Genomic DNA, 22,219 nt, shown 5'->3' on the forward strand with positions numbered 1-22,219 from the left:
AAATGTTTAATTAGTATTTTTTGCATTTATCTCAATTTATTCGTTAAGCAGCTTTTGTCTTAATAAAAGTGACAATTGGAGTTTTTTTTTCTCCAAAATATTATACGTACGGAGTTTCCTTTTTGTGTTTGTTTGTGTAAAATGAGTAATTTCCTAGCTACTTCAATATTCCGATAAATAAATGATGGCAACATGTGTAAGAATGATTATATTTGTTAGAGTGTTATCTTTTCCCACTGATTACTCAAAAATTAACAAAGTCATGACAACTTTTGTTTCTTCTGGTGATGTCGAAATCATGATTCATCCGCGTCGGAAATCACTTTGTGCTGCTCAACTAACAACTAGGAGCTCCACGCCACTTTTTCTTGGTTCCATTTTCTTTTCACTTATCTTGTCCAAAATTAATTTCCGGTTTGTAATTGAGATACGAGATAGTTGATTCAATTAGTTCAAAGAAGAAACTGAATCTATACTCATCTCACGTTGAAATATACAATGTTAAGAAGAATAGTAATGTTAACCAGTGAATCAATGCGATGATACTCAATCAAAAACACCATAACGAAACAAAAACGAACTAGGGATTGTTTTTTTAGAACATAATATTCATCATGTGGTTGAACCTTCGATTTGACTCAGCCTCTATCACGCCAACAAGTCTTTTGTGATAACTCTACGATCCAGACTTATGTATGGATCAACAAATAAAATTTTAGCTCAACAACCATTTCACACAATAAATTCATTCCTTGGTAAAACATAATTTTTCTAAAGATGGAGTAAATGATTCAGTTAACCAAAAAGACAAAAAAAAAACGGAAAATCAACTTTCGTGATGATACTCTTAGCACTGATTTGGTACACTATAATCTCAAAGAATACATCAATAATCAAGAAAAACAAAGCTACTCAGGAGTATGCCAAGTGTATCTATAACCAAAAAAAAAAGGAAAAGCAATTGAATGTGACATGAAAACTATTATGTGTGTTTATGTTACAAAGGGAAGCTTGAGCTCCTAACACACGGGCAAATCAGCCGGAGGCTCCTCCATTGTCTCTAATAGTCCTTTCCCATTCTCAACCAAGAAAGCCATGGCCAGTCCCCAAGATATATGTGCATCTAGATGACAATGCATTATCCAAACTCCTGTTTCAACCATTCGCATATACACAATTAGTTTCAGTAATCATGTTACTAAATTACTCTTAATAGTATAATTTAAACTATTTTTTTTTGTAAATTTAGTGTCTGTTTACCAGGGTTATCTGCCACGAATCTGATGACGGCCCAACCATTAACAGGTACACCAACAGTGTTTCTAAGAGGCGGGTCTTCAAGATTGAATTTGGCGGTATCTTTCTTGGGGTTGAAGTTACCAAAACCCTCAGCAACAATGTAGAAATCATAGCCGTGTAAATGAATGGGATGGTTCTCAGGAGTTACTATACCGGTGTCTTGAAGAACAATCTGAACCCTTGATCCATACTTGAGCTTGTATAGCTTAGTCCCTCTCACAGGTTGGTATAAAGATCGACTTATGTTGCTACCTGTGTAATCAAATTTCACCGGAGGCTTCGCGGGAAAATCGGTTGTGAAGACTCCGGGAATAGCATGGTGGTGAGCTTGAAGGAGAGAGTAGTTACTAGGGAGAGCAAACGAGACATTGTTCATAGATGAAGTGAAGCGTGTGCCGTTAGGACCTTGACATCTTCTTGACCTAAAATTCTTAGGACAATTGTTGAGACCAAGTCCAATGGTTATAAAGAGATTCTCATCGAGTTCTGTCGGAACTTCAGCTCGTTTTAGCGACCGGAAGCTTTGGCTGAAGCGAGTGACTGTGTTTGTGTCGTTGTAGGCAGGAAGTAGAGGCATGATCGGTTTGGCGCCGCTGCAGCAAGGTGCGGCTTTGTATTGGAGGATTGCGGTTGTGGTTGTGTTACCAAACGGTGCGTTTTGAGCGCTTTGGTAAGCTCTTGCGGCCATGTAATAGCGGTTTGGTGGTTGGTCACCTGTTATAAGGACGTCGGTGGTTTGGCCAGGGCCGAGAACAATGGCATTGGTGGTGAAGGGTTTTAGATAAGAGGCGTCAGCTCCGACTACGGTGAACTTGTGGTTAGCCACCGTGAAAAATAGCGGTTGGTTCAGTGCGGCGTTTATTACACGTAGTAGTATGGTCTCACCAACATTTATGGGTACTATTGTCGTATCTGCATAAGAAAAACATTATAAAATAAAAGTTAATATGTAATTGTTTGGGCTGATGCTTTTGTATTTTTCCTTGACAATATATATTTGCATAAAATATACAAAATTCAGTTATGACAGTTGGGAAAAATATGACGTGTGAATTTATACCATTTTTCTTTACTCTAATCATATAGATAACTATGTATTACAAAAAAAAAATCATATAGATAATTAAAATTAATTTGGAGCAAAGACCTTTGGAAGAGCATTTATAGAGATCACCAGGTTGACCATTGATGGTGTAAGCGTCGGAGATATTTGGAGCAGCTCCGGTTCGTGTAGCTTCTCTCAACACATCTACGGGATTACCGTCCCACCATTCACCTTCAAAAAATATTTACAAAAAAAAAAAAAATTTCTTTTTTATATATTGTATTTAATTGATTAAGCATGCATGATTATGATTTAAATTTTACCAAGAAGGAGTGGGACGTTGCGGTGAGGGTTTTGGAATGGGTATGACGAACCAGCCGGAGGAAGGATAAGAAGTGAACCGTAGACAGTGGCTCTAAGCCACGAACTATGAGCATGCCACCAAAGTGTACCTTCTTGTCCTTGAATTGTAAACCGGTACGTGTAGCTTGATCCCGGTCTGATTGGACATTGAGTCACAAATTCTGGTCCGTCTGCCCAACCGGTTCGCATTTGTCTCACACCGTGCCTGTATCCACACGTTTCAGTATCAGTAAACCAGTGATGCGTTTATAACAGTACGTTAGCTTGGTTTAATCGTGTTTTTACCAGTGGATTGTGACGTTGTACCGGGCCCGGTTAATGACTTTGACAACTAGAGTATCACCGTTATTGATTACAAGTTGTGGACCGGGAAACATTCCGTTCACCGTAACGCTGTTGTGTGTTTCACATAGTCTCTTCACCTTAGTTGCTTGTATCTGCATATATACATGAATATATATGTAAGCATACATTTAATTTACATTATAATTATAAACGTCCGGATAGCTGAAATGTGATCCTACGATGAACTCGTGGTGGTGTGCTCTATTGGCTTCTGCCGTGGAAGTGAAGACAAGAAGGATTGTTAAAGAGATGAAACAGAAGAAGCTCTTGATGATCTCCATTGATGAGTTTCTTATAAATTTCTATTACACCCAGTGGTTTAGAGAATGTGTTGTGATGGGAATCATAATGGAGTTTATATAGGGAGACAAATACAATACATTGTTAAACTTGTTGGAAGTTTATTGTATTTTTTTGTAGATTAATTGAATTTATGTTTTAAAAATGCTGTTATGCGGTTGGAGGATTAGGTTTTGATTTAATCGAAGGCCAAAACTTGGTTCAACAGTAGAAGAGTAGTTGCACCCACTGGGCCCTGGGGGAAAAAATGACCGAGTTAACAAAAAATTGGAAAGGTGATTACGTCTCTTGAATTCTTGCTTAACACGTTTTTTCTGTTGACTTTGGATGTAATATACCATAATTTTTTTTTTTTTTTTTTTTTTTTTTTTTTTTTTTTGATAATCCTGGGGTTCCCCACTTCGTGGGTCATTCCCCAGGGCCCGGTCAGGCAGCGGTCCACTTCACCCGGGAGGGCATTACCTGGGCTTTTTTTTTTTTTTTTTTTTTTTTGATAATCCTGGGGTTCCCCACTTCGTGGGTCATTCTCCAGGGCCCGGTCAGGCAGCGGTCCACTTCACCCGGGAGGGCATTACCTGGGCTGAGGACAAGGCCCAACACCCAGTACCGCTAGTGACACAGAAGAATAGTTTCCCCCGCCTGGCGTCGAACCCGGGGGCATGACAATTGGCCCCCAAGGCCCTTACCAAGTGGGCTATCTCATCCGGTCAAATAATATACCATAATTGCTATAAACATAGTATAAACCCATTATATTACAAGAATTTTGTTTTGGAGCCTATTAAATGGATCGCTATATTTGGAAGATGTGTACAATAGGTTGCCAACAAAATCCAAGTATGCAATGTTGTGAACTTTATCTATCTAAAGATCAAAACTTATCAGGCTCACGCAATTAACCTGCATGAGCTAAAACATTTTGCTTTTCGATAACATTGCTGCAAATTAAATTTTTTTTTCAAGTAATTTTGATTTTTGGTCCTGATTTTTATACCATAGCTCGGTTTGAAATAATCTTATAAAATACTGATTATAAATTTCTAATACAAAATAAAGAAGGAAGACGCGTATAAATAGAATTTGGAAGTACGTAGAAATTTTACCTACATCCAACAATATAACACTAGTAGAAAAGTGTGAAATAGACACGAAAATTTTAGTGACTATGGTTGGTTTTTCGTGACTATAGGGCAACATAGTCACGGTTAGTCACGAAAAAAAGACGTGTGTATACGATCGTGACCAAAATTAACCGTGACAAATTGTGACCAATATAGACACGATGGCGACACGATTAAAAGCATGACTAAAATGGTCACGAAAACAACACAAAGCAAACATGGCTAATTTAGTCACGATATCTCGTGTCTAAAACGTAACTATTACCAAAAAAAAAGTAAAAAAAAAATATTAATTAAATTACAAAATATTTAGAAAAAACTAAATTTATATATACTGTAAATTACATATATTTACAAGCACATACATACATAAATACAAAAATATATAGATTATCGGCTTCCACCGGCTCCGACCAACCGTTCCGGCTCCACCACTGCTTCCGCCACCAGCTTCTCCACCGACACCTCCATCATCCTCTACACCTCCACCTGCTCTAGGTGCTATGGCTGAAGCGAGGACTAGATCTGGTGCTGGAGCCACTGTTCGATCTGCTCGGCAAGCGTCCTTCGCCATCAAATTTCTTTTACTTCCTTTCCGTTATCATCTTCTGCCTCTTCCTTCACAATATGTCTTCATCTTCTTCGTGAACTTGCATCTGGAAAAGAAGAAACTTTAATAAGAGGATAGGTAAAAAGAAGGGTTTAAACAAAGTTCGTTAGCGGAGGTAGAGAACGAGGAGATGGAGATGAAGATGATGGTGACAGCGGCGGAGGTTATGGTGATGGTGGTAGAGACGGCTTCGTTGGCGGAGGTAGTGAACGTTGAGATGAAGATGAAGATGATGGTGGCAGAGGCGAAAGTTAAGGTGATGGTGGTTGAGACAGATTTCGTATATGGAGTGATTTTGATTAAAGGTGAAGAAGAAGATGAGATACAACTGAAAGCCTAAGTTACAAAAAAAAAAGAAGATGAGATACATAGACAGAGGATACGAAAGAAAGGTAGGAGGAGACAGAGGAAGAAACACACTTTTCACTTTGTGCATTCTTGGCCATTAGATTTTGTTAAATCGATGGCTGTGGTTAAAAGGAAGTGTGATCCTCGCACTTGCATCTTAGTGGTCACTTTTTGACCAATCACACTTTTGTAATTATTTTCTTATTCTGTTTTTTTTTTCTGTTTTAATACAAAATATTTGTGGTAAACTTTCTTATACAAAAATTAGTTTGAGAAAAAAAGATTCAAAGATTTAGATTTCACAATTTAAAATTTGAAATTTTAATTTGAAATTAAAATTTAGAATTTTAAAATTAAAATTTTGTGACTGATGTTTTGGATATACTAGTAAATGGAATTAAAGGTTTATGAAATAGGGATAGGGTTTAAGTTAGATTTGAAGTCAAAGATTTGAAAAATAGATTTATAACTTAAATTTAAAGGAAAAAACAATTTAAGGTTGAATATGTGTATATATTAATTATTATATTTTATAATTAAAGTTAGTTTGAAGTTTAGAAGTTAGTTTTAATTTATACTTTAGGGTATGGAAGAGAAAAGAGTTTATAGGTTATATGTTTAATGTTTTGGATTAAGATCTGAAAATTTAGATTTTTTATAAACATTAGAAATTAATTTTAAGTATATAATAATAACTGAAAAAATATTTTGAAAATTAAGGCTTAAGTATGTTAACCTAGGGCTTGGAGTGTATATATATATAGCATTTGAGTTTATAATTAGGTATATATAGTATTTGGACTTTAGATTTAAGATTTGAGTTTAGATTTTGAAAAAGAATAGATTATGAGTTTAGTTTTAAAGATCTGAGATTAAAATATGAAAAACTTGTGTTTTTAGGATTGTGTTAAAATTTTGTGGTTTAAAATTTTATTTAGGGTTTAGGGTATCATATAGTCACGAAATATTCATGACAAAATTGTGTCTATTTACAGTCACGCTTTCAAATGTGACTATTCCGTGACTTTTTAGTCACGTTTTTTCATTTCGTGACCATTTTGTGACTTTTTTAGTCACGTTTTCCATTTCGTGATAATTTCATGACTAATGCAAAAATAGTCACGATTTTCTGTGACCATTTCGTGTCTATATACATTTTTTCTACTAGTGTAATACCTAAACAAAGACGAATGTGGCTGTTTCCAAGACATACTGTATTTCTTACTCCTTTTTATCATTTCAAATTTTTGTTATAGAAGTCTTTACATTCTTTTGATCTAATTAAATAGAGTAGATAGGTTAAAAATAGAGTTTAAGGTTATGTTTGTTGAGAAGTTGTTTATTCAAAATCAAAATCTGAAACAAGGGGTTCAGAATTTCACTAACTCACGGAAGATAAAAAGTTGGGCTGGGTCACAGCTAGATTGCATCAAATTATAGTAAAGAAAATAAGAATCATGTTCTTTAATATGCTCGTTTGATTTACTTTGTCTATTGCAAGTTAGTTTTAGTAACAAAGAGGTTAGAAACACATTCAAAAATATTTCAGGACCGGGTGAGATAGCCCACTTGGTAAGGATCTTGAGAGCCAATTGTCATGCTTCCGGATTCGATGCTAGGCTGGGGGAACTACTCTTCCGTATCACTGGCGGTATTGGGTATTGGGTCTTGTCCTCAGCCCAGGTAATACCTTCCCGGATGAAGTAGACCGCTGCCTGACTGGACCATGAGGAATGACCCACGAAGTGGGAAACCCCAGAATTATCAAAAAAAAAAAAAAAAATTTCAGAGATCTTATATTTTTTTTTTTTGAAAACACATCCAAGCTATGAGGAAGTATAGTCACTTTAGATGTAATATACCATAATTTCTATAAACATTTTTTTCTATTGACTTTGGATGTAGTATACCATTTATATCATGATACATAAAACAATTATATATATATTAAGAAATTAGAATGAGTTATAATTCAACCGTAACATAATTGCGTTAAAAGTTTTATACTATTATCGTTACAATAAAAAATAAAAATTGGTTATAAATTGAAAACAATAAAAAATTGTCTTCAAGCTTAAGTAAAAATGATTATTGTTTGTTAATGTTGAAAAAGTAAAAATGCTTTGAGGTAAACAAAATGATTTGTCTAACTGCTATTAAGCCACTTGTTTCGACCCCTAAATTCCTGTCTTATCAACAATACCTTTTCTTAACCGATTCTAGCTAGCTCTACACCTATATGTTATGTTGTTTCCTTTTATTTTTAACAAAAGCGACTCTAAATTTTTAGTATATATATTTAATAATGTATCATCTAAAGCAATTTTTGTATGAATTCTTTTGAATGGACTCATCATTTATTAGAGCATACTGGAGATTTTATCAGAATATATTGTTTTTCATGAATACTTTTGAATGGATTCATGAGAGCATACTTGAGATCTTATCAGAAAATATTATTTTGTTAAAACCAAAGTGTTTTTGTTTACATTTATATGTAAAAGACAACACAATATTTTGTTTTTTTTATCAAACAGCATTCTGCAATATATATGTATATATAAAAAGAAAAAAAATATTATATACGTAGCGATCTTTAGTAATGGTATAGCTCCAGTAATTTAATCATGTTGTGTTGAAATTATTCTTTAATTATTTCGATGTTTCTCTTTGGTTTATGCAAACCACGCATGGTATTATATTACATGCACAATGAGTATAGATTTTACCTAAACATATCTATCTTATTACATTGTTCCAAGAAAAGTCCAGTTCAAAATGTTTCAAGAAATTTGCATTTTGTGATAACTTTATCTTAAAAGAATTAAATACTACTTGATTTTGAACAGTCAAACTCAAAACAGTGTATGGTTACGTAAATATCTTTGACAATAACAATCCGAAAGGTAACAAATAGAAAAAAAGTAAACATCATATGAAGAAAGAAGGACATCACATGTTGGTAAGAAGGAAGAAAGTAACACGAGGAAAATATTGACATTGATTGGTGAACAATAAATTAGTAATTGTATTTGGTGGAGTTAGTTAGTATCCTCTTCTTTAGTATCTTTAACCTCTATGTGCTAGATCTTTGAAAACGACATCACATGTTGTTAACAAAGTGAAACTGCACTTGCATTGTAATTAAGTTTCATGTCAACCGGCTTTATTTGTCTTGATTTGGTGTTTATACCATTTTTAAAAAAATGTTTTTATAAGTATACAAAATATCTTACCTTTTCCAACTATTATTTGGGAAGCTAACAAAAGAAAATACATAATTCATTTAACTATGGTTCTAACTTCTCAGAAGAGCTTGAAGATCGTATGTTCTTTGAAATGTAATTGATGATATCATGAACACTGAATATGGCTTTTGATTTCCAACAAAAAAAAATATGGCTTTTGATTAATTAAACTAATAGCAAGAAAGCTGATTTGATATCTGGTTTCCTTTTTTCTTGTTTAAAGATATTTGGTTTCCTTTAAATCTCAACTTCATTAGTCAAAAGTGGGTACGAAGCACGAACCCTAACTATGTTCACATTTTTTGGTCGAATGATCCAACTTCTCGTTACAAGTGGGATAATATTCTTTTTCAAAAAAAAAAAAAAAGTGGGATAATATTCTTTTACAAAAAAAAAGATTTCAAAACATACTCATTCCACGAGTAATATATATCATATAGTGAAGACTGAAAAACAGATCACCTATAAGATATATCTAAGGAAGAATCAACTCAGTGACTTGGACGCCAAAAAGAAAAACAGTTCAGGTGGGGTGACCTAAAATTATTCAGATATTCAGTTTTTTTTGGTAACGGAGTGTTTTAGACTGAACCCCAAACTAAAACATGTGGTTAATATGTATATCAGATTTGGTCAAACATGTAAATCGAGTGATTCAACTTTTGGCTTGGACATACATTCCATTGTCCAACCTACTTCACACGAAAGTTACCACGATATGATCCTATCTAGATAGTCAAGTAAAGAAAAAAGAAACAATGGTTGTTGTATCCTTTCAAGATATAGGAAACTTGTGCAAGAATCGAGTAGTGGATTATGACTAGTTACAATGTTTACAGATCTTGATCGTCGAAGAACAAAATATGACACTTAACTACTTCTCTGCTTGATTTCGTATTAAAATTGCATCATACAATTTGTCAGTCATACATGTCTTTTCTTTTTCTTTTTAAAGGTCATCATGGCTGCTAAGTACAAAATTTTCAAAAGAGTGAAAACTTTCAGTGCTGTCCCTCAAATCAAATAACATGTACTATTTGCTTGCTGATGTTGATCGAGTAATGGAAATAAAAATTAGAAGCAAGACTTCTATATACATATGAGAATCTTTGAACTGGAGTTGGAATTAAAAAATGCACTCGGCAAAACAGGATCCGCTTCTCTAAAATTCTTGTGTCTGGTTTCCCAAGCTTGATACTTGTTTCAGACTAAACAAGCAACTCTTCAGTTCATTAGTTTTATACTAACAGTTTTAAACTTCTCATATACCATAACACCAGATCTAATGTACTAGAATGTATCAAGTTCAGTGCAAATTGGTTACCAGAATTCTCTAGTCACTAAAAACAATCTTTTTCTCTCTAAAAAGCTTCCAAAATGTAAAACAACTCAAAACATATGGTGATGATAGCAAAAACAAAAAACAGAGTATCAAATTGATACAAGGTAATGTGATTTTACAATATAGGAACAATCGTAAAGGCTGCAACTTTAGATCTCAAATGGTGGCATCAAAAACGGAGTATCAAATTGATATAAGGTAATGTGATCTTACAATATAGGAACAATCCTAAAGGCTGCAACTATAGTTCTCAAATGATAGCAACAAAAACAGAGTATCAAACTGATTTAAGGTAATGAGATCTTACAATGTGGGAACACTAGTAAATGCTGCAACTTTAGATCTCAAAAATGATGGCAACAAAAACAGAGTATCAAACTGATTCAAGGTAATGTGATCTTACAATGTGGGAACAATATTAAATGAAGGCAACAACAACAGAGTATCCAATTGATTTAAAGTAATGTGATCTTACAATGTCCGAAAAATAGTAAAGGTTGCATCTTTAGATCTCAAATGAAGGCAACAGAAACAGAGTATCCAATTGATTTAAGGTAACGTGATCTTAGTGATCTTACAACGTGTAAAGGCTGCATCTTTTAGACCGAATCTACACACAAAACCCTAAACCAAGAAACAGAGTTTCACCACTACGAACGAACTCAAACTCGTCCCGCGACAACGGAAGCAGCAGCAGAGTTACCAATGAAGGAGAGCAACCCAGCATTAGCAGCAGGCTCCTGCTCGTCCAAGAACAGATCATCAGGAACCCTAAACGCGCCGTGCAAGCAAACGATCGCCACACCGACAGTCAACGCCGAGGTCAACAAAGACCCGACGCTCGTCATAAACACGACCACGACCGTCGTCAGGACGAGACCGAGCAGCGTCTCGCGGTCCGAGAAGCCGCGCCCGAAGAGAACCAGAGGCCGGTCGGAGGAGCGGAAGAGGTAGAGGAACATCCACGCGGCGAGGAGGGAGAGGAGGACGAGGAGAGAGAAAGGGTGGGAGAGGAGGGAGAAGGCGAGGACGAGGGAGATGATCGCGGAGTAGTTGACTTTGAAGTAGGAGAGGTTCTTGCGGATCCGGGAGAAGGAGTCGGCGAGAGAGTCGGGTCTGGCGAAGGAGTTTCGATCTATGAGTTCTATCCACGGGCGGCGTTGGGAGAGGCTGTCGCGGAGGGAGGTGGAGAGACGTGAGAGGAATGTGCGGAAGGCGTGGGGTTGGGGTTGAGTGGCTTGCTGGTTGGTGACGGGGAGTGTCGCCGGAGAAGACATTGGTGTCGGTGGAGTGGGTGAGAGACTGAGAGAGTGTGGGAAGTGGAAACTGTAGTTGAAAACAGAGGTGTTATAAGTAAGGCCTAAACTTTATGGGCCTAATATTGTTGGATCAGCCCATTATGTTAAGTTCAAACAAACATTGGGCTAGTGGGTAATTTCTGTTAACATTAATTCATTTATGTTAGAGAATGAAATCATATAAATACAAATATTGAAAAAGTTATATTTTCACATTTTTGGTCCATCGAACAATATATTATAAAAATATTATAGAGTTAGATTTTAGTTTCCTGCATTTTTAGAGTATGATTTTATTATATTCGTTTAGATCCTAAGATTTTGAAGACTAAAAATTTGAGCACAAATTTTAACATATAAATCTTTTAATTATTTAAACATCATCATATTTATGTATATTATTTTTTAAAATTGGAAAGATATCTACGACTGGTTTTGTTCACAATTGTTTCAACCGTATATTTTATAGTTGAAAATAATATATTCGAGTATAAGAATAATAAAATGGCATATATTCCATAGTTTCTTTCTCGTTGTCATTATTATCTACACAAATTTTCTTCGACATTGTCCATACTTTTTTTTTCTCTGGTTATAAAATTTATAGACCTAACAAAAAACGAATTATGCAGAAAAATTGAAGCGATACAAAAAAAAATATTAATACGATGGAATAAACCAGAGCCACGTCTTTTCATGCGAGATGGAGAACAATCAAACTAAACTAAACTAATGTCGTGTGATGTCTATTCTTCTCTCAGCTCTATCGAAGAAATAAGCTGACGTGTACCAAAAAAATGAAGCCCACGACCAATGGGCTCTTCGCTTCTCAATCTTCTCCCTCCTTCACGACTCCGAGATTCCGCGGCCACAACCTTCCGGCTACCTTCTTAGCCAATCACCACCACCACAAGAAGAATAAGAAGAATCTCGCAAACGTCATCACTCTCTCCCTCCCCTCCTCCGATGACTCCTCCTCCCGAGTTGTATCCTCCCGCCGCGCAATTCTCGTCGCCCCGCCGCTCCTCGCCGCCGCTATATCCTTATGGCCGTCTGTTTCCTCAGCCGCCGCGGATATCTCTTCCATCGTGGCGGATACTTTCCCGGAACCAGAAGCTATTCCTCCTCCTCCTCCTCCGCCGCCGCCTGCAGAGGAGGAGATAACGTCTAGAATATACGACGCGACGGCGCTAGGTGAGCCGATGGCTGTCGGGAGAGACAAGAAGAGAGTGTGGGAGAAGCTTATGAACGCGAGGATTGTGTACTTAGGTGAGGCGGAGCAGGTGCCTACGAGAGACGATAAAGACTTGGAGCTCGAGATCGTGAGGAATTTGAGGAAGAGATGCGTCGAGAGCGAGCGTCAGTTATCTCTAGCGTTGGAAGCGTTCCCGGTTGATATGCAGGAGCAGTTGAACCAATACATGGATAAGAGGTTTGAGTCTAGTTCCTCTCACTTGCATGCAGCAAGCCATTTTTCTTGGTTTTTTTTATGTGTTAGGCCTGGGCCGTTTTGGTATCCGTTTAGATAAAAATCGGGTTCAGCCTAGTCGGGGTATATATATGTTTCGACTGGTTAATAATACTTTGAGTTCGGATAAGTTTTATAACACTTACTAAGATCCATTTTGGATCCAAGTTCATTTTGGATTCGATTAATAATACTTCGGGATGAGTATTTTTACGGTTATAACAAAAACATGAAGAAAAATTTAATTACTTATTTTAGTGAACTCATTTCGGGTACCAATTCGAATAGTAGGGTCGTCTTTTCTGATATTTCGGTTTCGGATAATACTCTATACTCAAAAAAACCACCCCACAAGATCCGTTCGGATATTTTTACAGCTCGGATTGAATACATATTTGAGTTTTTCTGTTCGGATCTTAGGTTCAGTTAAATGTCATGTCCATGGTTACTCTGCATATTAACTCCACTTCTTGGATTTGTTGCATGCAGGATGGACGGAGAGGCACTGAAGTCGTATGTGTCACATTGGCCAGCTCAGCGTTGGCAAGAGTATGAGCCTCTAATAACTTACTGTCGCGATAACGCAGTTAAACTCATTGCTTGTGGCACTCCTCTCAAGGTAATCTTGTTAGTATTAAGATGGTAGCCTTTTCTAAGAACATGGATAGTTCATGCTCATTTCATTAACTTGATGCAGGTTTTAAGAACTGTCCAAGCTGAAGGTATCCGTGGTCTTTCAGAATCTGAGCGGAGACTCTACACTCCTCCTGCGGGTTCAGGGTTCATCTCAGGGTTCACTCCCTTCTCACGTAACTCTTCACTTAACATGAACCCCCTCACACAGATTGTTCCGTTTGGACCGAGCTCTTATCTGTCGGCGCAAGCTAGAGTTGTCGAAGACCATACAATGTCACAAGTCATCGTACAAGCAGTGGCAGATGGAGGTGGAGCTGGTCTGCTGTTAGTGGTGACAGGGGCAAATCATGTTGAGTACGGTTCAAGAGGAACAGGGTTGCCTGCTAGGGTGTCAAGGAAGATTCCGAAGAAGAGTCAACTTGTCGTGTTGCTTGATCCTGAAAGACAGTTTCTGAGGAAAGAAGGTGAATCTCCGGTTGCTGATTTCTTGTGGTATTCTGCGGCTAGACCCTGCAGCAGAAACTGCTTTGATAGGGCAGAGATTGCTCGGGTGATGAATGCTGCTGGTAGGAGCCGTGATGCTCTTCCCCAGGTAGAGTTTCTATTGATTACTTTAGTGAGATTGGCTCTCTGTGTGATTGTTATTTACTGCATCTCATATTGTTTTTAGCAATGTTCTAAAAGTCTGGTTTAGAGGGCAAATCAGTAATAACCGAAACGATTTTTCTTTCACATTTTTTAAAGAATCGATTTAGGCGGCGCCTAAACACCTGACTATTCACTATTTTTCTATAAAACGCCTAATTACCGTTTAAAGATTTTATGAATATTAGTTTTTAGAGTTGAACTAAGTTTTACTTTCTTCTCTCACTTTGCTTTTTTTTTATGTCATTAGTTTATCATGACAGAACCGTTTCCATTGTTTTTTGCAGGACATTCAAAAAGGTTTAGACCTTGGTCTAGTGTCACCTGAGATTCTACAGAATTTCTTTGATCTTGAGCAATACCCTCTTATTGCAGAGCTTACACAGAGGTTCCAGGTACATCCATTGCAAAAAAAAATATTCTTTTAAGTAGTTTAGTAAGACTTTGTCTTTTGATTTTTTTATGATGATCCTCTGTGGTTACAGGGTTTCAGAGAAAGGCTGTTAGCAGACCCCAAGTTCCTAAACAGATTAGCCATCGAAGAAGCTATATCAATAACAACCACACTCGTAGCTCAATACGAGAAGCGGAAAGAAAACTTCTTCGAGGAGCTAGACTACGTTATAACCGATAGCGTAAGAGCATCGGTTGTTGATTTCTTCACCGTTTGGCTCCCTGCTCCAACCTTGTCTTTCCTCTCGTACGCCGATGAGACAGCTAGACCGAACAGCATAGACGCGCTAAGAGGACTCCTAGGATCCATACCCGACAATGCGTTTCAGAAAAGCCTAGGTGGAAAAGACTGGACTCTGAATCTTAGGATCGCTTCGGTTATTGTCGGTGGGTTGAAGCTCGCTGGTGTTGGTGTTGTTTCCAGTTTTGCAGCTGTGGGATCTTCGAATGCTTTGTATGCGATAAGGCAGTTTATTAAACCGGAGTTGGCTGTTTCTGAGCAGACGAAGAGGTCTCCTATGCTGAAGACGGCTGCTGTCTATGGTGGTTATCTTGGAACATCTTCAAATATTCGTTATCAGGTAAGATATGTCCACTATATAAGTATGACCACATGAATACGTTATGTGATCTAAAACTAAATTTATATTTAATTATTGCAGATAATTGCTGGTCTAATAGAGCATCGCATCTCTGATGAGCTTTCTTCTCAGCCACTACTTGTAAACATGATTTCATTTGTGGTCAGAGTAGCTAACTCCTACTATGGAACTCAGGTCAGAATCAGGCCTGTACTAACAACTAACATCTCTTATTGTTTTTTTTTTCTTATATATTCATTCCAAATTTTTTTTTCTTACAAATGCAGCAATGGATAGATCTTGCACGGTCTACTGGTCTGCAAGCTTCAAAAAGCGTCACGGCTTCAAATCAAATCCCAGAGGCTTTGAGCCAACCTACAGTGGAGATTGTGGAATATAGTACTACTACAACAGAAGAGGCAACTATGGATGATATCAAGAATCAATGACTTTTTATGCGGCTATTTCTACTAGGTATCAACTGTGTATAAAAGCTTTTGATCGTCTTGGGAGGGAAAATATGTATCTTTATTTGAGTTGTATTTTTGTATCTTAGTTTCTGTGAAATAATGGTTCGTTAATGAATATATTATCTTCAAATTAGTCATGATGATCTATCAAGATCGATATTGTTCTTCGATATTTTCATCATTGTTCTTTGATATTTTCATCATTGTTCTTACAAAGACAACATGTAAAAGGCAGAATAGTAGTTAGGGCGATCTGGATGCGGAAACACTAGAAGACTATACCAGCACATTCGTAGCCGCGGATTAGGTTCTCGTCGAGACGTATGAGACATTGACTTCTACATTCTAAGCGATGCTTTGCTTCATGTGTTAACTTCAGGACCTGCTTTGATGATTCGTAAGTCAAAACCTAACAAATGAATTCAAGAGTTTGAGCTTCTTGGAGTAGTTTTGCATTGTGTTTGTTCCTCTCGGGCACATGTAGCTTTGTACTTGCTAATAACGGTATATTTATACGCACACTCACCCAACTTAGTTTATAATATTCATTTGAACAAAATGATTACAAAGTGTTTATTCATCATATCGTGTCCGGTGTCCCATGCCATCCACGACTCCAGCGTTTATAACATTTTTTAGAACAAAGGTATACAAAACCTCCGGACATGTAAACCTTAAGAATGGAACGGAGCATGCATCGAGAAGCACAGCATACGCAAAATGGTCTACAAATGGAGGTGTTGGATACAGAACACGCTTCATATGAACGACCCTCTTCTACTTTTGTACCATGCTGGATGTATGAGAAGTCTCCCACAACGCAGGGAACATGCAGTGTGATCCCACAATCATTACATGTATAGAACCATTCCTTTGGGTCGAGTTTTGCTTCACATGCTTCACACCAGTATTCTCCATTCACATTGCTTTCACCGTAAGACAAGAAAAGAGGATGATCATCATACCTGTTCCACATTACTTTTTTCGGCAAAACAGCCTTCTTGAATCCCAAGCTAAAGACACACTCTTCACAGCTAAGCTTGTATTTCTTTGATACATAGTACAACGGATGTGGATGGCTTTCGTGCACAAATGGTTCTGAAATTGAACCGCATCGTACATCTAGTGTAACCTCTCCGAATGAGCTTTTAGATTCGTACCGGAAGCCGGAGAATCGTTTATCACAAAGATAACATATTGCAAAGAGAGAAACTGTGTTTAGTGTGAATGGCTGGTTGTGGCACAAATGACGTTTCTTACGAGGAAGGTTGGCACATTTTTCGTGGAGAATAAAATCGCAGTTCCTGCAACTGTAGAACGATTCTGAACCAATTTGGAAGACGCATGCTTCACAAACTATGTTTTCATGTAGAATCTGGCCATCTTTGTTGATATGTAAATTATGATCATGACTGAAATGTCTTATTGTGGTATCATCAACCACCTCGAATGGCGGAATCTCTTCTTCTTCGGGCATCCCTTCCAACTCCACACTGTCCCAAACATCAGGTCTAGTTGCGCATCTTGAGTGAACAACAAAGCTAGGAAACTTGGAGGAAGCATAAGCTCCATAGAACCCATCCACTTTCTTACGGCAAACACCGCATTTCCATGGAGATTCTCCATGTCCGAGGCGGCGAGTGTAAGAGATGCGGTGATCATGGCGGTTGATGTTTATAACGCGTGGTAGATCGATGCATTCACGATGTATCATGAAATTGCACTCAAGACAAAAATAAGGGCTTCGGTCACCTAACGTCCCACAAGCATTGCAAGTGAAGTCCATGCGTCTTGGAACAAGATGAAGTCGATGTTTATGTGTCGTCGAGCTTACCACACAAACTGGTGGTGGGTTCGTCATACAACCTCTGCATATGCTGAAATTACAAATATCACAATGGTGAGGTTTTTTATCTTTCATATACCAGGCATCGCTGTCCTCAAACTCATCCCCGCAAAGAAGGCATTTCATGTCGGCATAATCAGGTAGATAACTAATTGACTTGAGTGGGTGCTTGGGATGGGAAGCGTGGTATGCTTCTGGAGCTTTATCGACACATTGAAGATGGATGGAAAATTTGCACTGATTACATCTGTAATGATAATTATCTTCATCGAGATTGGGAAAGCCACACACTGCGCAATAGTATTCCAAGCTGTCTGCTGGCTTTCCATGTGAGAGTTTGAGTGGATGCTCGTGTAGGCATGGATTTTCAGAAATAACAGGTAGTGTCGCACACTTCATATCTATTTTGAAGTAACATATTGAACAGCAGTACCGAACTCCGAAGTCTTGTTGACATAAACTGCAATCCCCTATATATTAAAGGAGAAGCATTTTTAAGGCTTTCCTTAAACGGTTTTCACCAGAATGCATGAGAAGCCTCCATTCCACGTGTCAGTCTATGAGCGTTTTGAAGAAAAACATAACATTTATTGCATAACTTTTTTTCTTTTTTTGCTTATATGACACAGAAAAGAACGACTAATTTTTTTCATAGCTTTTTCGACGTAAACAAATCACGTAAACTTCATTACATAACGAACTAAACTCTTCGAAGGCGAAGACGGAGGAGGAAGGCGGAGGAAGAGAGTGGCTGGGTCTTCCTCGCTTACTGAGGACAAGAAGCTCGCTCTTCTTGATTGGAAGATGGCTACCGCGACGGAGATAGCGAAAAGGATACATGTTAAAGCGAAGATAGGCATAGCACCGGGACGTCGTTGTTGTTGTCTCTCTTTGAGAGGAGTAACAGATGAAGTCTTGATTCGGGTGCAAAACAAGGTACGTTATCAGAGCCATACACATCATGTGCTACCTCATCCCTTTTCCTACTCTGAAAAATAGCTTTTGCTCTGACTACAATCCCTTCTTTTGATTTTCCCCATTTCGTTTCTTCCTCTATGTGTTCAGGGAATGGACCAGGTTACAATGGCAGAAGGTCAAAAGAAGATGAAGAATTTGTTTAAAGAGTAAGCTGCCTTTTAAATTTTTAAAAAAGTAACTGAGATACTTCGTGACAGAATAACAAACCCCATAGACTTCTATGTGTTTACTAAAACAAGTGTTTTAAAAGCTGTTGTTTCAGTCCAACACCATTTGATGTTGGGTGTATTAGTAGATATGTCCACATAAACAAATACACTGTCTGTTTATAAATTGTACAGATATGGAGTGACTCCATTCACCCCCAATGAAAGGGATGCTTATTCAGCGACCTCTGTTCATCTGCTTTTTCCTTGCTGTAAGACCTTTCAAATCACTAAGATGTCTTTCTGTCTCTGTTGCTTGATATTAGTCTTCTCGTCTCAGTCATTTTGCTTTTCTTTCCCACAGATACGAAACATGGCAGAGAAGGTACCTTCGTTCCAAACCGGAGGTGCATTATGGTTTACCGATCTAACCACACCTGACAGCTTATACATCTTACCGGTTATAACAGCATTGACATTCTTGATAACCGTTGAGGTAACTTTTAATACAGTTTTTGACAACTTCAACAATTGTCAGACACTTGCTAACTTGAATACGTCACTTGATAGTTAAATGCTCAAGAAGGCATGGAAGGAAACCCAATGGCAGGCACTATAAAAAACGTTTTCCGGGGTTTCGCCCTCCTCACAGTCCCTATGACAATGAGTTTCCCACAGGTTATGTTTTTTTAATTATTATTCATCCTAAAACCTCCAAAAGACTTTTTTTTTCTAACGTAGTTGCAAAAATTTGCAGGCCATATTTTGTTATTGGATCACTTCCAACCTGTTCTCTCTCACATATGGACTTGGTAAGTGAGTGAGTGAGTAAGATATATAATTGCGGCATAACCGTAACAGTTAATGGTTAAATCTTTGGTGATGAATGCAGTGATTAAGCGTCCTCAAGTGAAGAAGATGTTAAAGATACCTGAACTGCCTCCACCACCTCCTGGTCAACAACCTTCCTTTGACCTGTTCGCAGCTCTCAAGAAAATGAAAGCCATGACACAGGACCATACCGAGAACCAGACTCGACAACCATCTTCGCCAGTAAACCCGAGGATCTCTTCAGCGTCCATGAGTCCTGTTAGTAGGAGGCTCAAGGCTTTGGAGAGCCAAGTTAAGAGAAGGAAAAAGAACAGCAGCAAGAAGAGGTGATTTAACCACCCTTGCGTGCATTAATATTTTTGTTAGGGTGGCCGCCAAAGGAAAGAAACAATAAAAGCTTTTGTGTCAAAAAAGTGTAGAGGATGAGAACCAATCATATTTGATACTACACAGTTTGTTCTTATTTTAGATGAAACTAATACCCTGAGAGCCAGCTATTAGTGATATTATATGTTTTTCTTTGATAATTTTATCATAACCATACTAGGGTCGGCCCGGGCTAGGGCTACGCCCGGGATATTTCTATAATATTTATTTTAATTATATTTTCTCTTTAATTCAGTATTATATGTATACATATATATTAATATTATTAAAACATGAATCATTAGACAAATTTCCAAAAATGTAGGTTTTAATTTTTTTGTCTAACAGATTTGAATTTTTACAACATTAATTTTTTTAAAAAAAATTAATACAGAAAATAATGTATCATTGATGCAAAACATATAAAATAATTAAAACGTATTTTAATCTGAATACTTTTATCTCCTCCGTATACAAACTATAAGAGTTTTTACTACAGTCTCCCATTGTCAAGCATGCTTTACGAGTCATTTTCACGTAGTACACGTGAATTTTAATGCGAATGAAATACTACAATTTTATTACATGTGAATTTTAATAATATGGTTAACATTTTTAAACCGAAATCAATGAATTCTACCCATCCCGAATTAAACCGGCTAGCATTAACGTTTTTACAATATTTATATTTTTTTAGTGATTGGCAAGGTAAATTGATGATACTAAATGACATATATTTCAATTTTTTGTTATGGAAATTTATATATCTAAGAGTGATTGGCAAGGTAAAAATATTTGCCATTTAATACGATATTATACCAAAATACCACATTTATTGAATTAGGTTTAGTAAACCTATATAAGACTTGCTACTCCACATAATATTATTCATTCACTACACCTGAAACCTTAACAAGTTTATCTCATTCTCCTATAATGGTTGCGGTAACTTCTGTGTCTGATTTAAAACTATTCAAGTCAATGTGGAAGATTATGGTTAAAATCATTCGTCTGTGAAAGCAGTATTCTGCTGGTGGTGGTCTAACTATTGAAATGGTTTTTATCGACTCCAATGTAGGCATCTTTACTCTTCACCTAAATAAATTTTATTAGTTTCATTTTCTTTATTTAAATATGTCTAAGTTTTGAGTTTTTTTTATTTTGTAGGTTGTGAAGATGTTTTACGGAGGCCAAATTGAAAAATAAATGTTGAAACATAATGCTTGATTGTTAAAAATTCATTGGGCTTATGATTAACACATTGTAAGAATTAAACTCAGCAGGCTCAATGTGTAGATGTATTAATGTTATTGTTTATGTATATTTTTATACAACGGTTTATGTATATAATTTAATTGTCATTATTTTAAAAAATATTGTGTAATGACTAAGTATATTTTATATTTAATTAATTTTAATTTAAGAATTGAAACTTTCATTTGTTATATCAACAAACATTTCTTTCAATATTAGTTAACGTTATATGTATATAGCGATGAAACACTTTTAAAAAAATTTACTTACACACAAATATGCACATTAAAGTTAATACTTATATAACTAAATATTCACCGCAAGTGAAGATTCTAAATCAGGCGTAATATATAATATTATTATCTTCATTTCACCATTAACCAAATTGTAATGAAATGAATTGTTTTATAGGCATCTTTGTTTTCTTCAACAGTTATATAAATTTGATTTTATTATGAATTTGTTCATAATTTATAATATGAAACGATTGGTTTACATTAGAATTGTCTAAAATTCAAAGAACATGAAACCAAACAAATACAAATAGTCTTTAGTTTATCACTAAAAAACTAAAAATCTCAACCATTTTAACCGAACAAACGAAAATAAATATGAATTTAGAATGTATTTATATCATAGGATCTTAAAATCCGAAAACAACACGAAACTAAACTGATATCCAAAATAAACATACCTAACTTCTTAATATCTTAAAAATAATCTCATCCCGTGCAAGGCACGGGTTATCATCTAGTAATTAAAGTATAAAACATCCTGCATCAGTGTGAGAGGGTGCTCGGGATGAAAAGAGTTGATGATTTCAGGTAAGGCTTCAGCGCATTCTTTATGGAACACTTTATCACAGCCAGGCTCATTGCAGCGGTAGCCTCCGTATATGCGGTTATGATCTGTGCTGCAGTCTGCATCACACCTTCCGGAAAGAAAGCGAGTAGTCGGTCTGACAAGATGTTCGTGAAATGGTATCTTTATTTCTTCCATGTGACGAAGCTTTTCTCTTCTGCGGGTTTTTTTCAGGAATTTTCAAAGTGTTTTCTCTTTCTCAGGATATTATAACTCAGACAACAGAAATGATGTTTATCCCTTTGAGATTGAGATATTGTTGTAGATTATAAATAGTTGGCTGCCAATAAGTGAGCATTCAAATCTCTGAGTGGATACAAATGATCTTGTCTGCTAATAATTGAACATTCAAATCTCTGAATGGA

At 36.6% G+C, this 22,219-nt stretch overlaps 4 protein-coding genes, 1 long non-coding RNA gene and 1 pseudogene across 5 annotated transcripts; 2 read left to right on the forward strand and 4 right to left on the reverse strand.

The window, feature by feature from the left end:
- Window positions 1–816: 816 nt before the first annotated feature.
- Window positions 817–3,397, reverse strand: LOC108836137 (laccase-5). Its single transcript, XM_018609338.2, has 6 exons — window positions 3,232–3,397; window positions 2,993–3,144; window positions 2,668–2,912; window positions 2,447–2,575; window positions 1,261–2,211; window positions 817–1,150 (listed from the first exon to the last, which is right to left on the reverse strand). The coding sequence occupies exons 1-6, from the start codon at window positions 3,331–3,333 to the stop codon at window positions 1,020–1,022; spliced, it is 1,710 nt and encodes a 569-aa protein (XP_018464840.2). The 5' UTR covers window positions 3,334–3,397; the 3' UTR covers window positions 817–1,019.
- A 1,384-nt stretch (window positions 3,398–4,781) lies between these two features.
- LOC130510607 (uncharacterized) lies at window positions 4,782–5,955 on the reverse strand. Its single transcript, XR_008944294.1, has 2 exons — window positions 5,208–5,955; window positions 4,782–5,129 (listed from the first exon to the last, which is right to left on the reverse strand). It is a non-coding gene; the product is annotated as an uncharacterized LOC130510607 (long non-coding RNA).
- A 4,417-nt stretch (window positions 5,956–10,372) lies between these two features.
- Window positions 10,373–11,357, reverse strand: LOC108849307 (PRA1 family protein B2). Its single transcript, XM_018622856.2, has one exon. It carries the CDS (start codon window positions 11,296–11,298, stop codon window positions 10,684–10,686), a length of 615 nt encoding a protein of 204 aa, XP_018478358.1. The 5' UTR covers window positions 11,299–11,357; the 3' UTR covers window positions 10,373–10,683.
- Window positions 11,358–12,002: 645 nt separating this feature from the next.
- On the forward strand, window positions 12,003–15,705 carry LOC108848426 (protein RETICULATA-RELATED 5, chloroplastic). Its single transcript, XM_018621788.2, has 7 exons — window positions 12,003–12,751; window positions 13,277–13,406; window positions 13,485–14,015; window positions 14,356–14,463; window positions 14,554–15,102; window positions 15,184–15,297; window positions 15,390–15,705. The coding sequence occupies exons 1-7, from the start codon at window positions 12,117–12,119 to the stop codon at window positions 15,549–15,551; spliced, it is 2,229 nt and encodes a 742-aa protein (XP_018477290.1). The 5' UTR covers window positions 12,003–12,116; the 3' UTR covers window positions 15,552–15,705.
- A 135-nt stretch (window positions 15,706–15,840) lies between these two features.
- On the reverse strand, window positions 15,841–22,168 carry LOC108851022 (uncharacterized). Its single transcript, XM_018624457.2, has 4 exons — window positions 21,772–22,168; window positions 20,808–20,821; window positions 16,321–17,888; window positions 15,841–15,981 (listed from the first exon to the last, which is right to left on the reverse strand). Exons 1-4 carry the CDS (start codon window positions 21,990–21,992, stop codon window positions 15,841–15,843), a joined length of 1,944 nt encoding a protein of 647 aa, XP_018479959.1. The 5' UTR covers window positions 21,993–22,168.
- On the forward strand, window positions 18,223–19,703 carry LOC108849886 (mitochondrial inner membrane protein OXA1-like; annotated as a pseudogene).
- Window positions 22,169–22,219: the final 51 nt, after the last annotated feature.

This window comes from Raphanus sativus, chromosome 4, assembly GCF_000801105.2.
Source record: "Raphanus sativus cultivar WK10039 chromosome 4, ASM80110v3, whole genome shotgun sequence".
Lineage (NCBI taxonomy): Eukaryota > Viridiplantae > Streptophyta > Magnoliopsida > Brassicales > Brassicaceae > Raphanus > Raphanus sativus.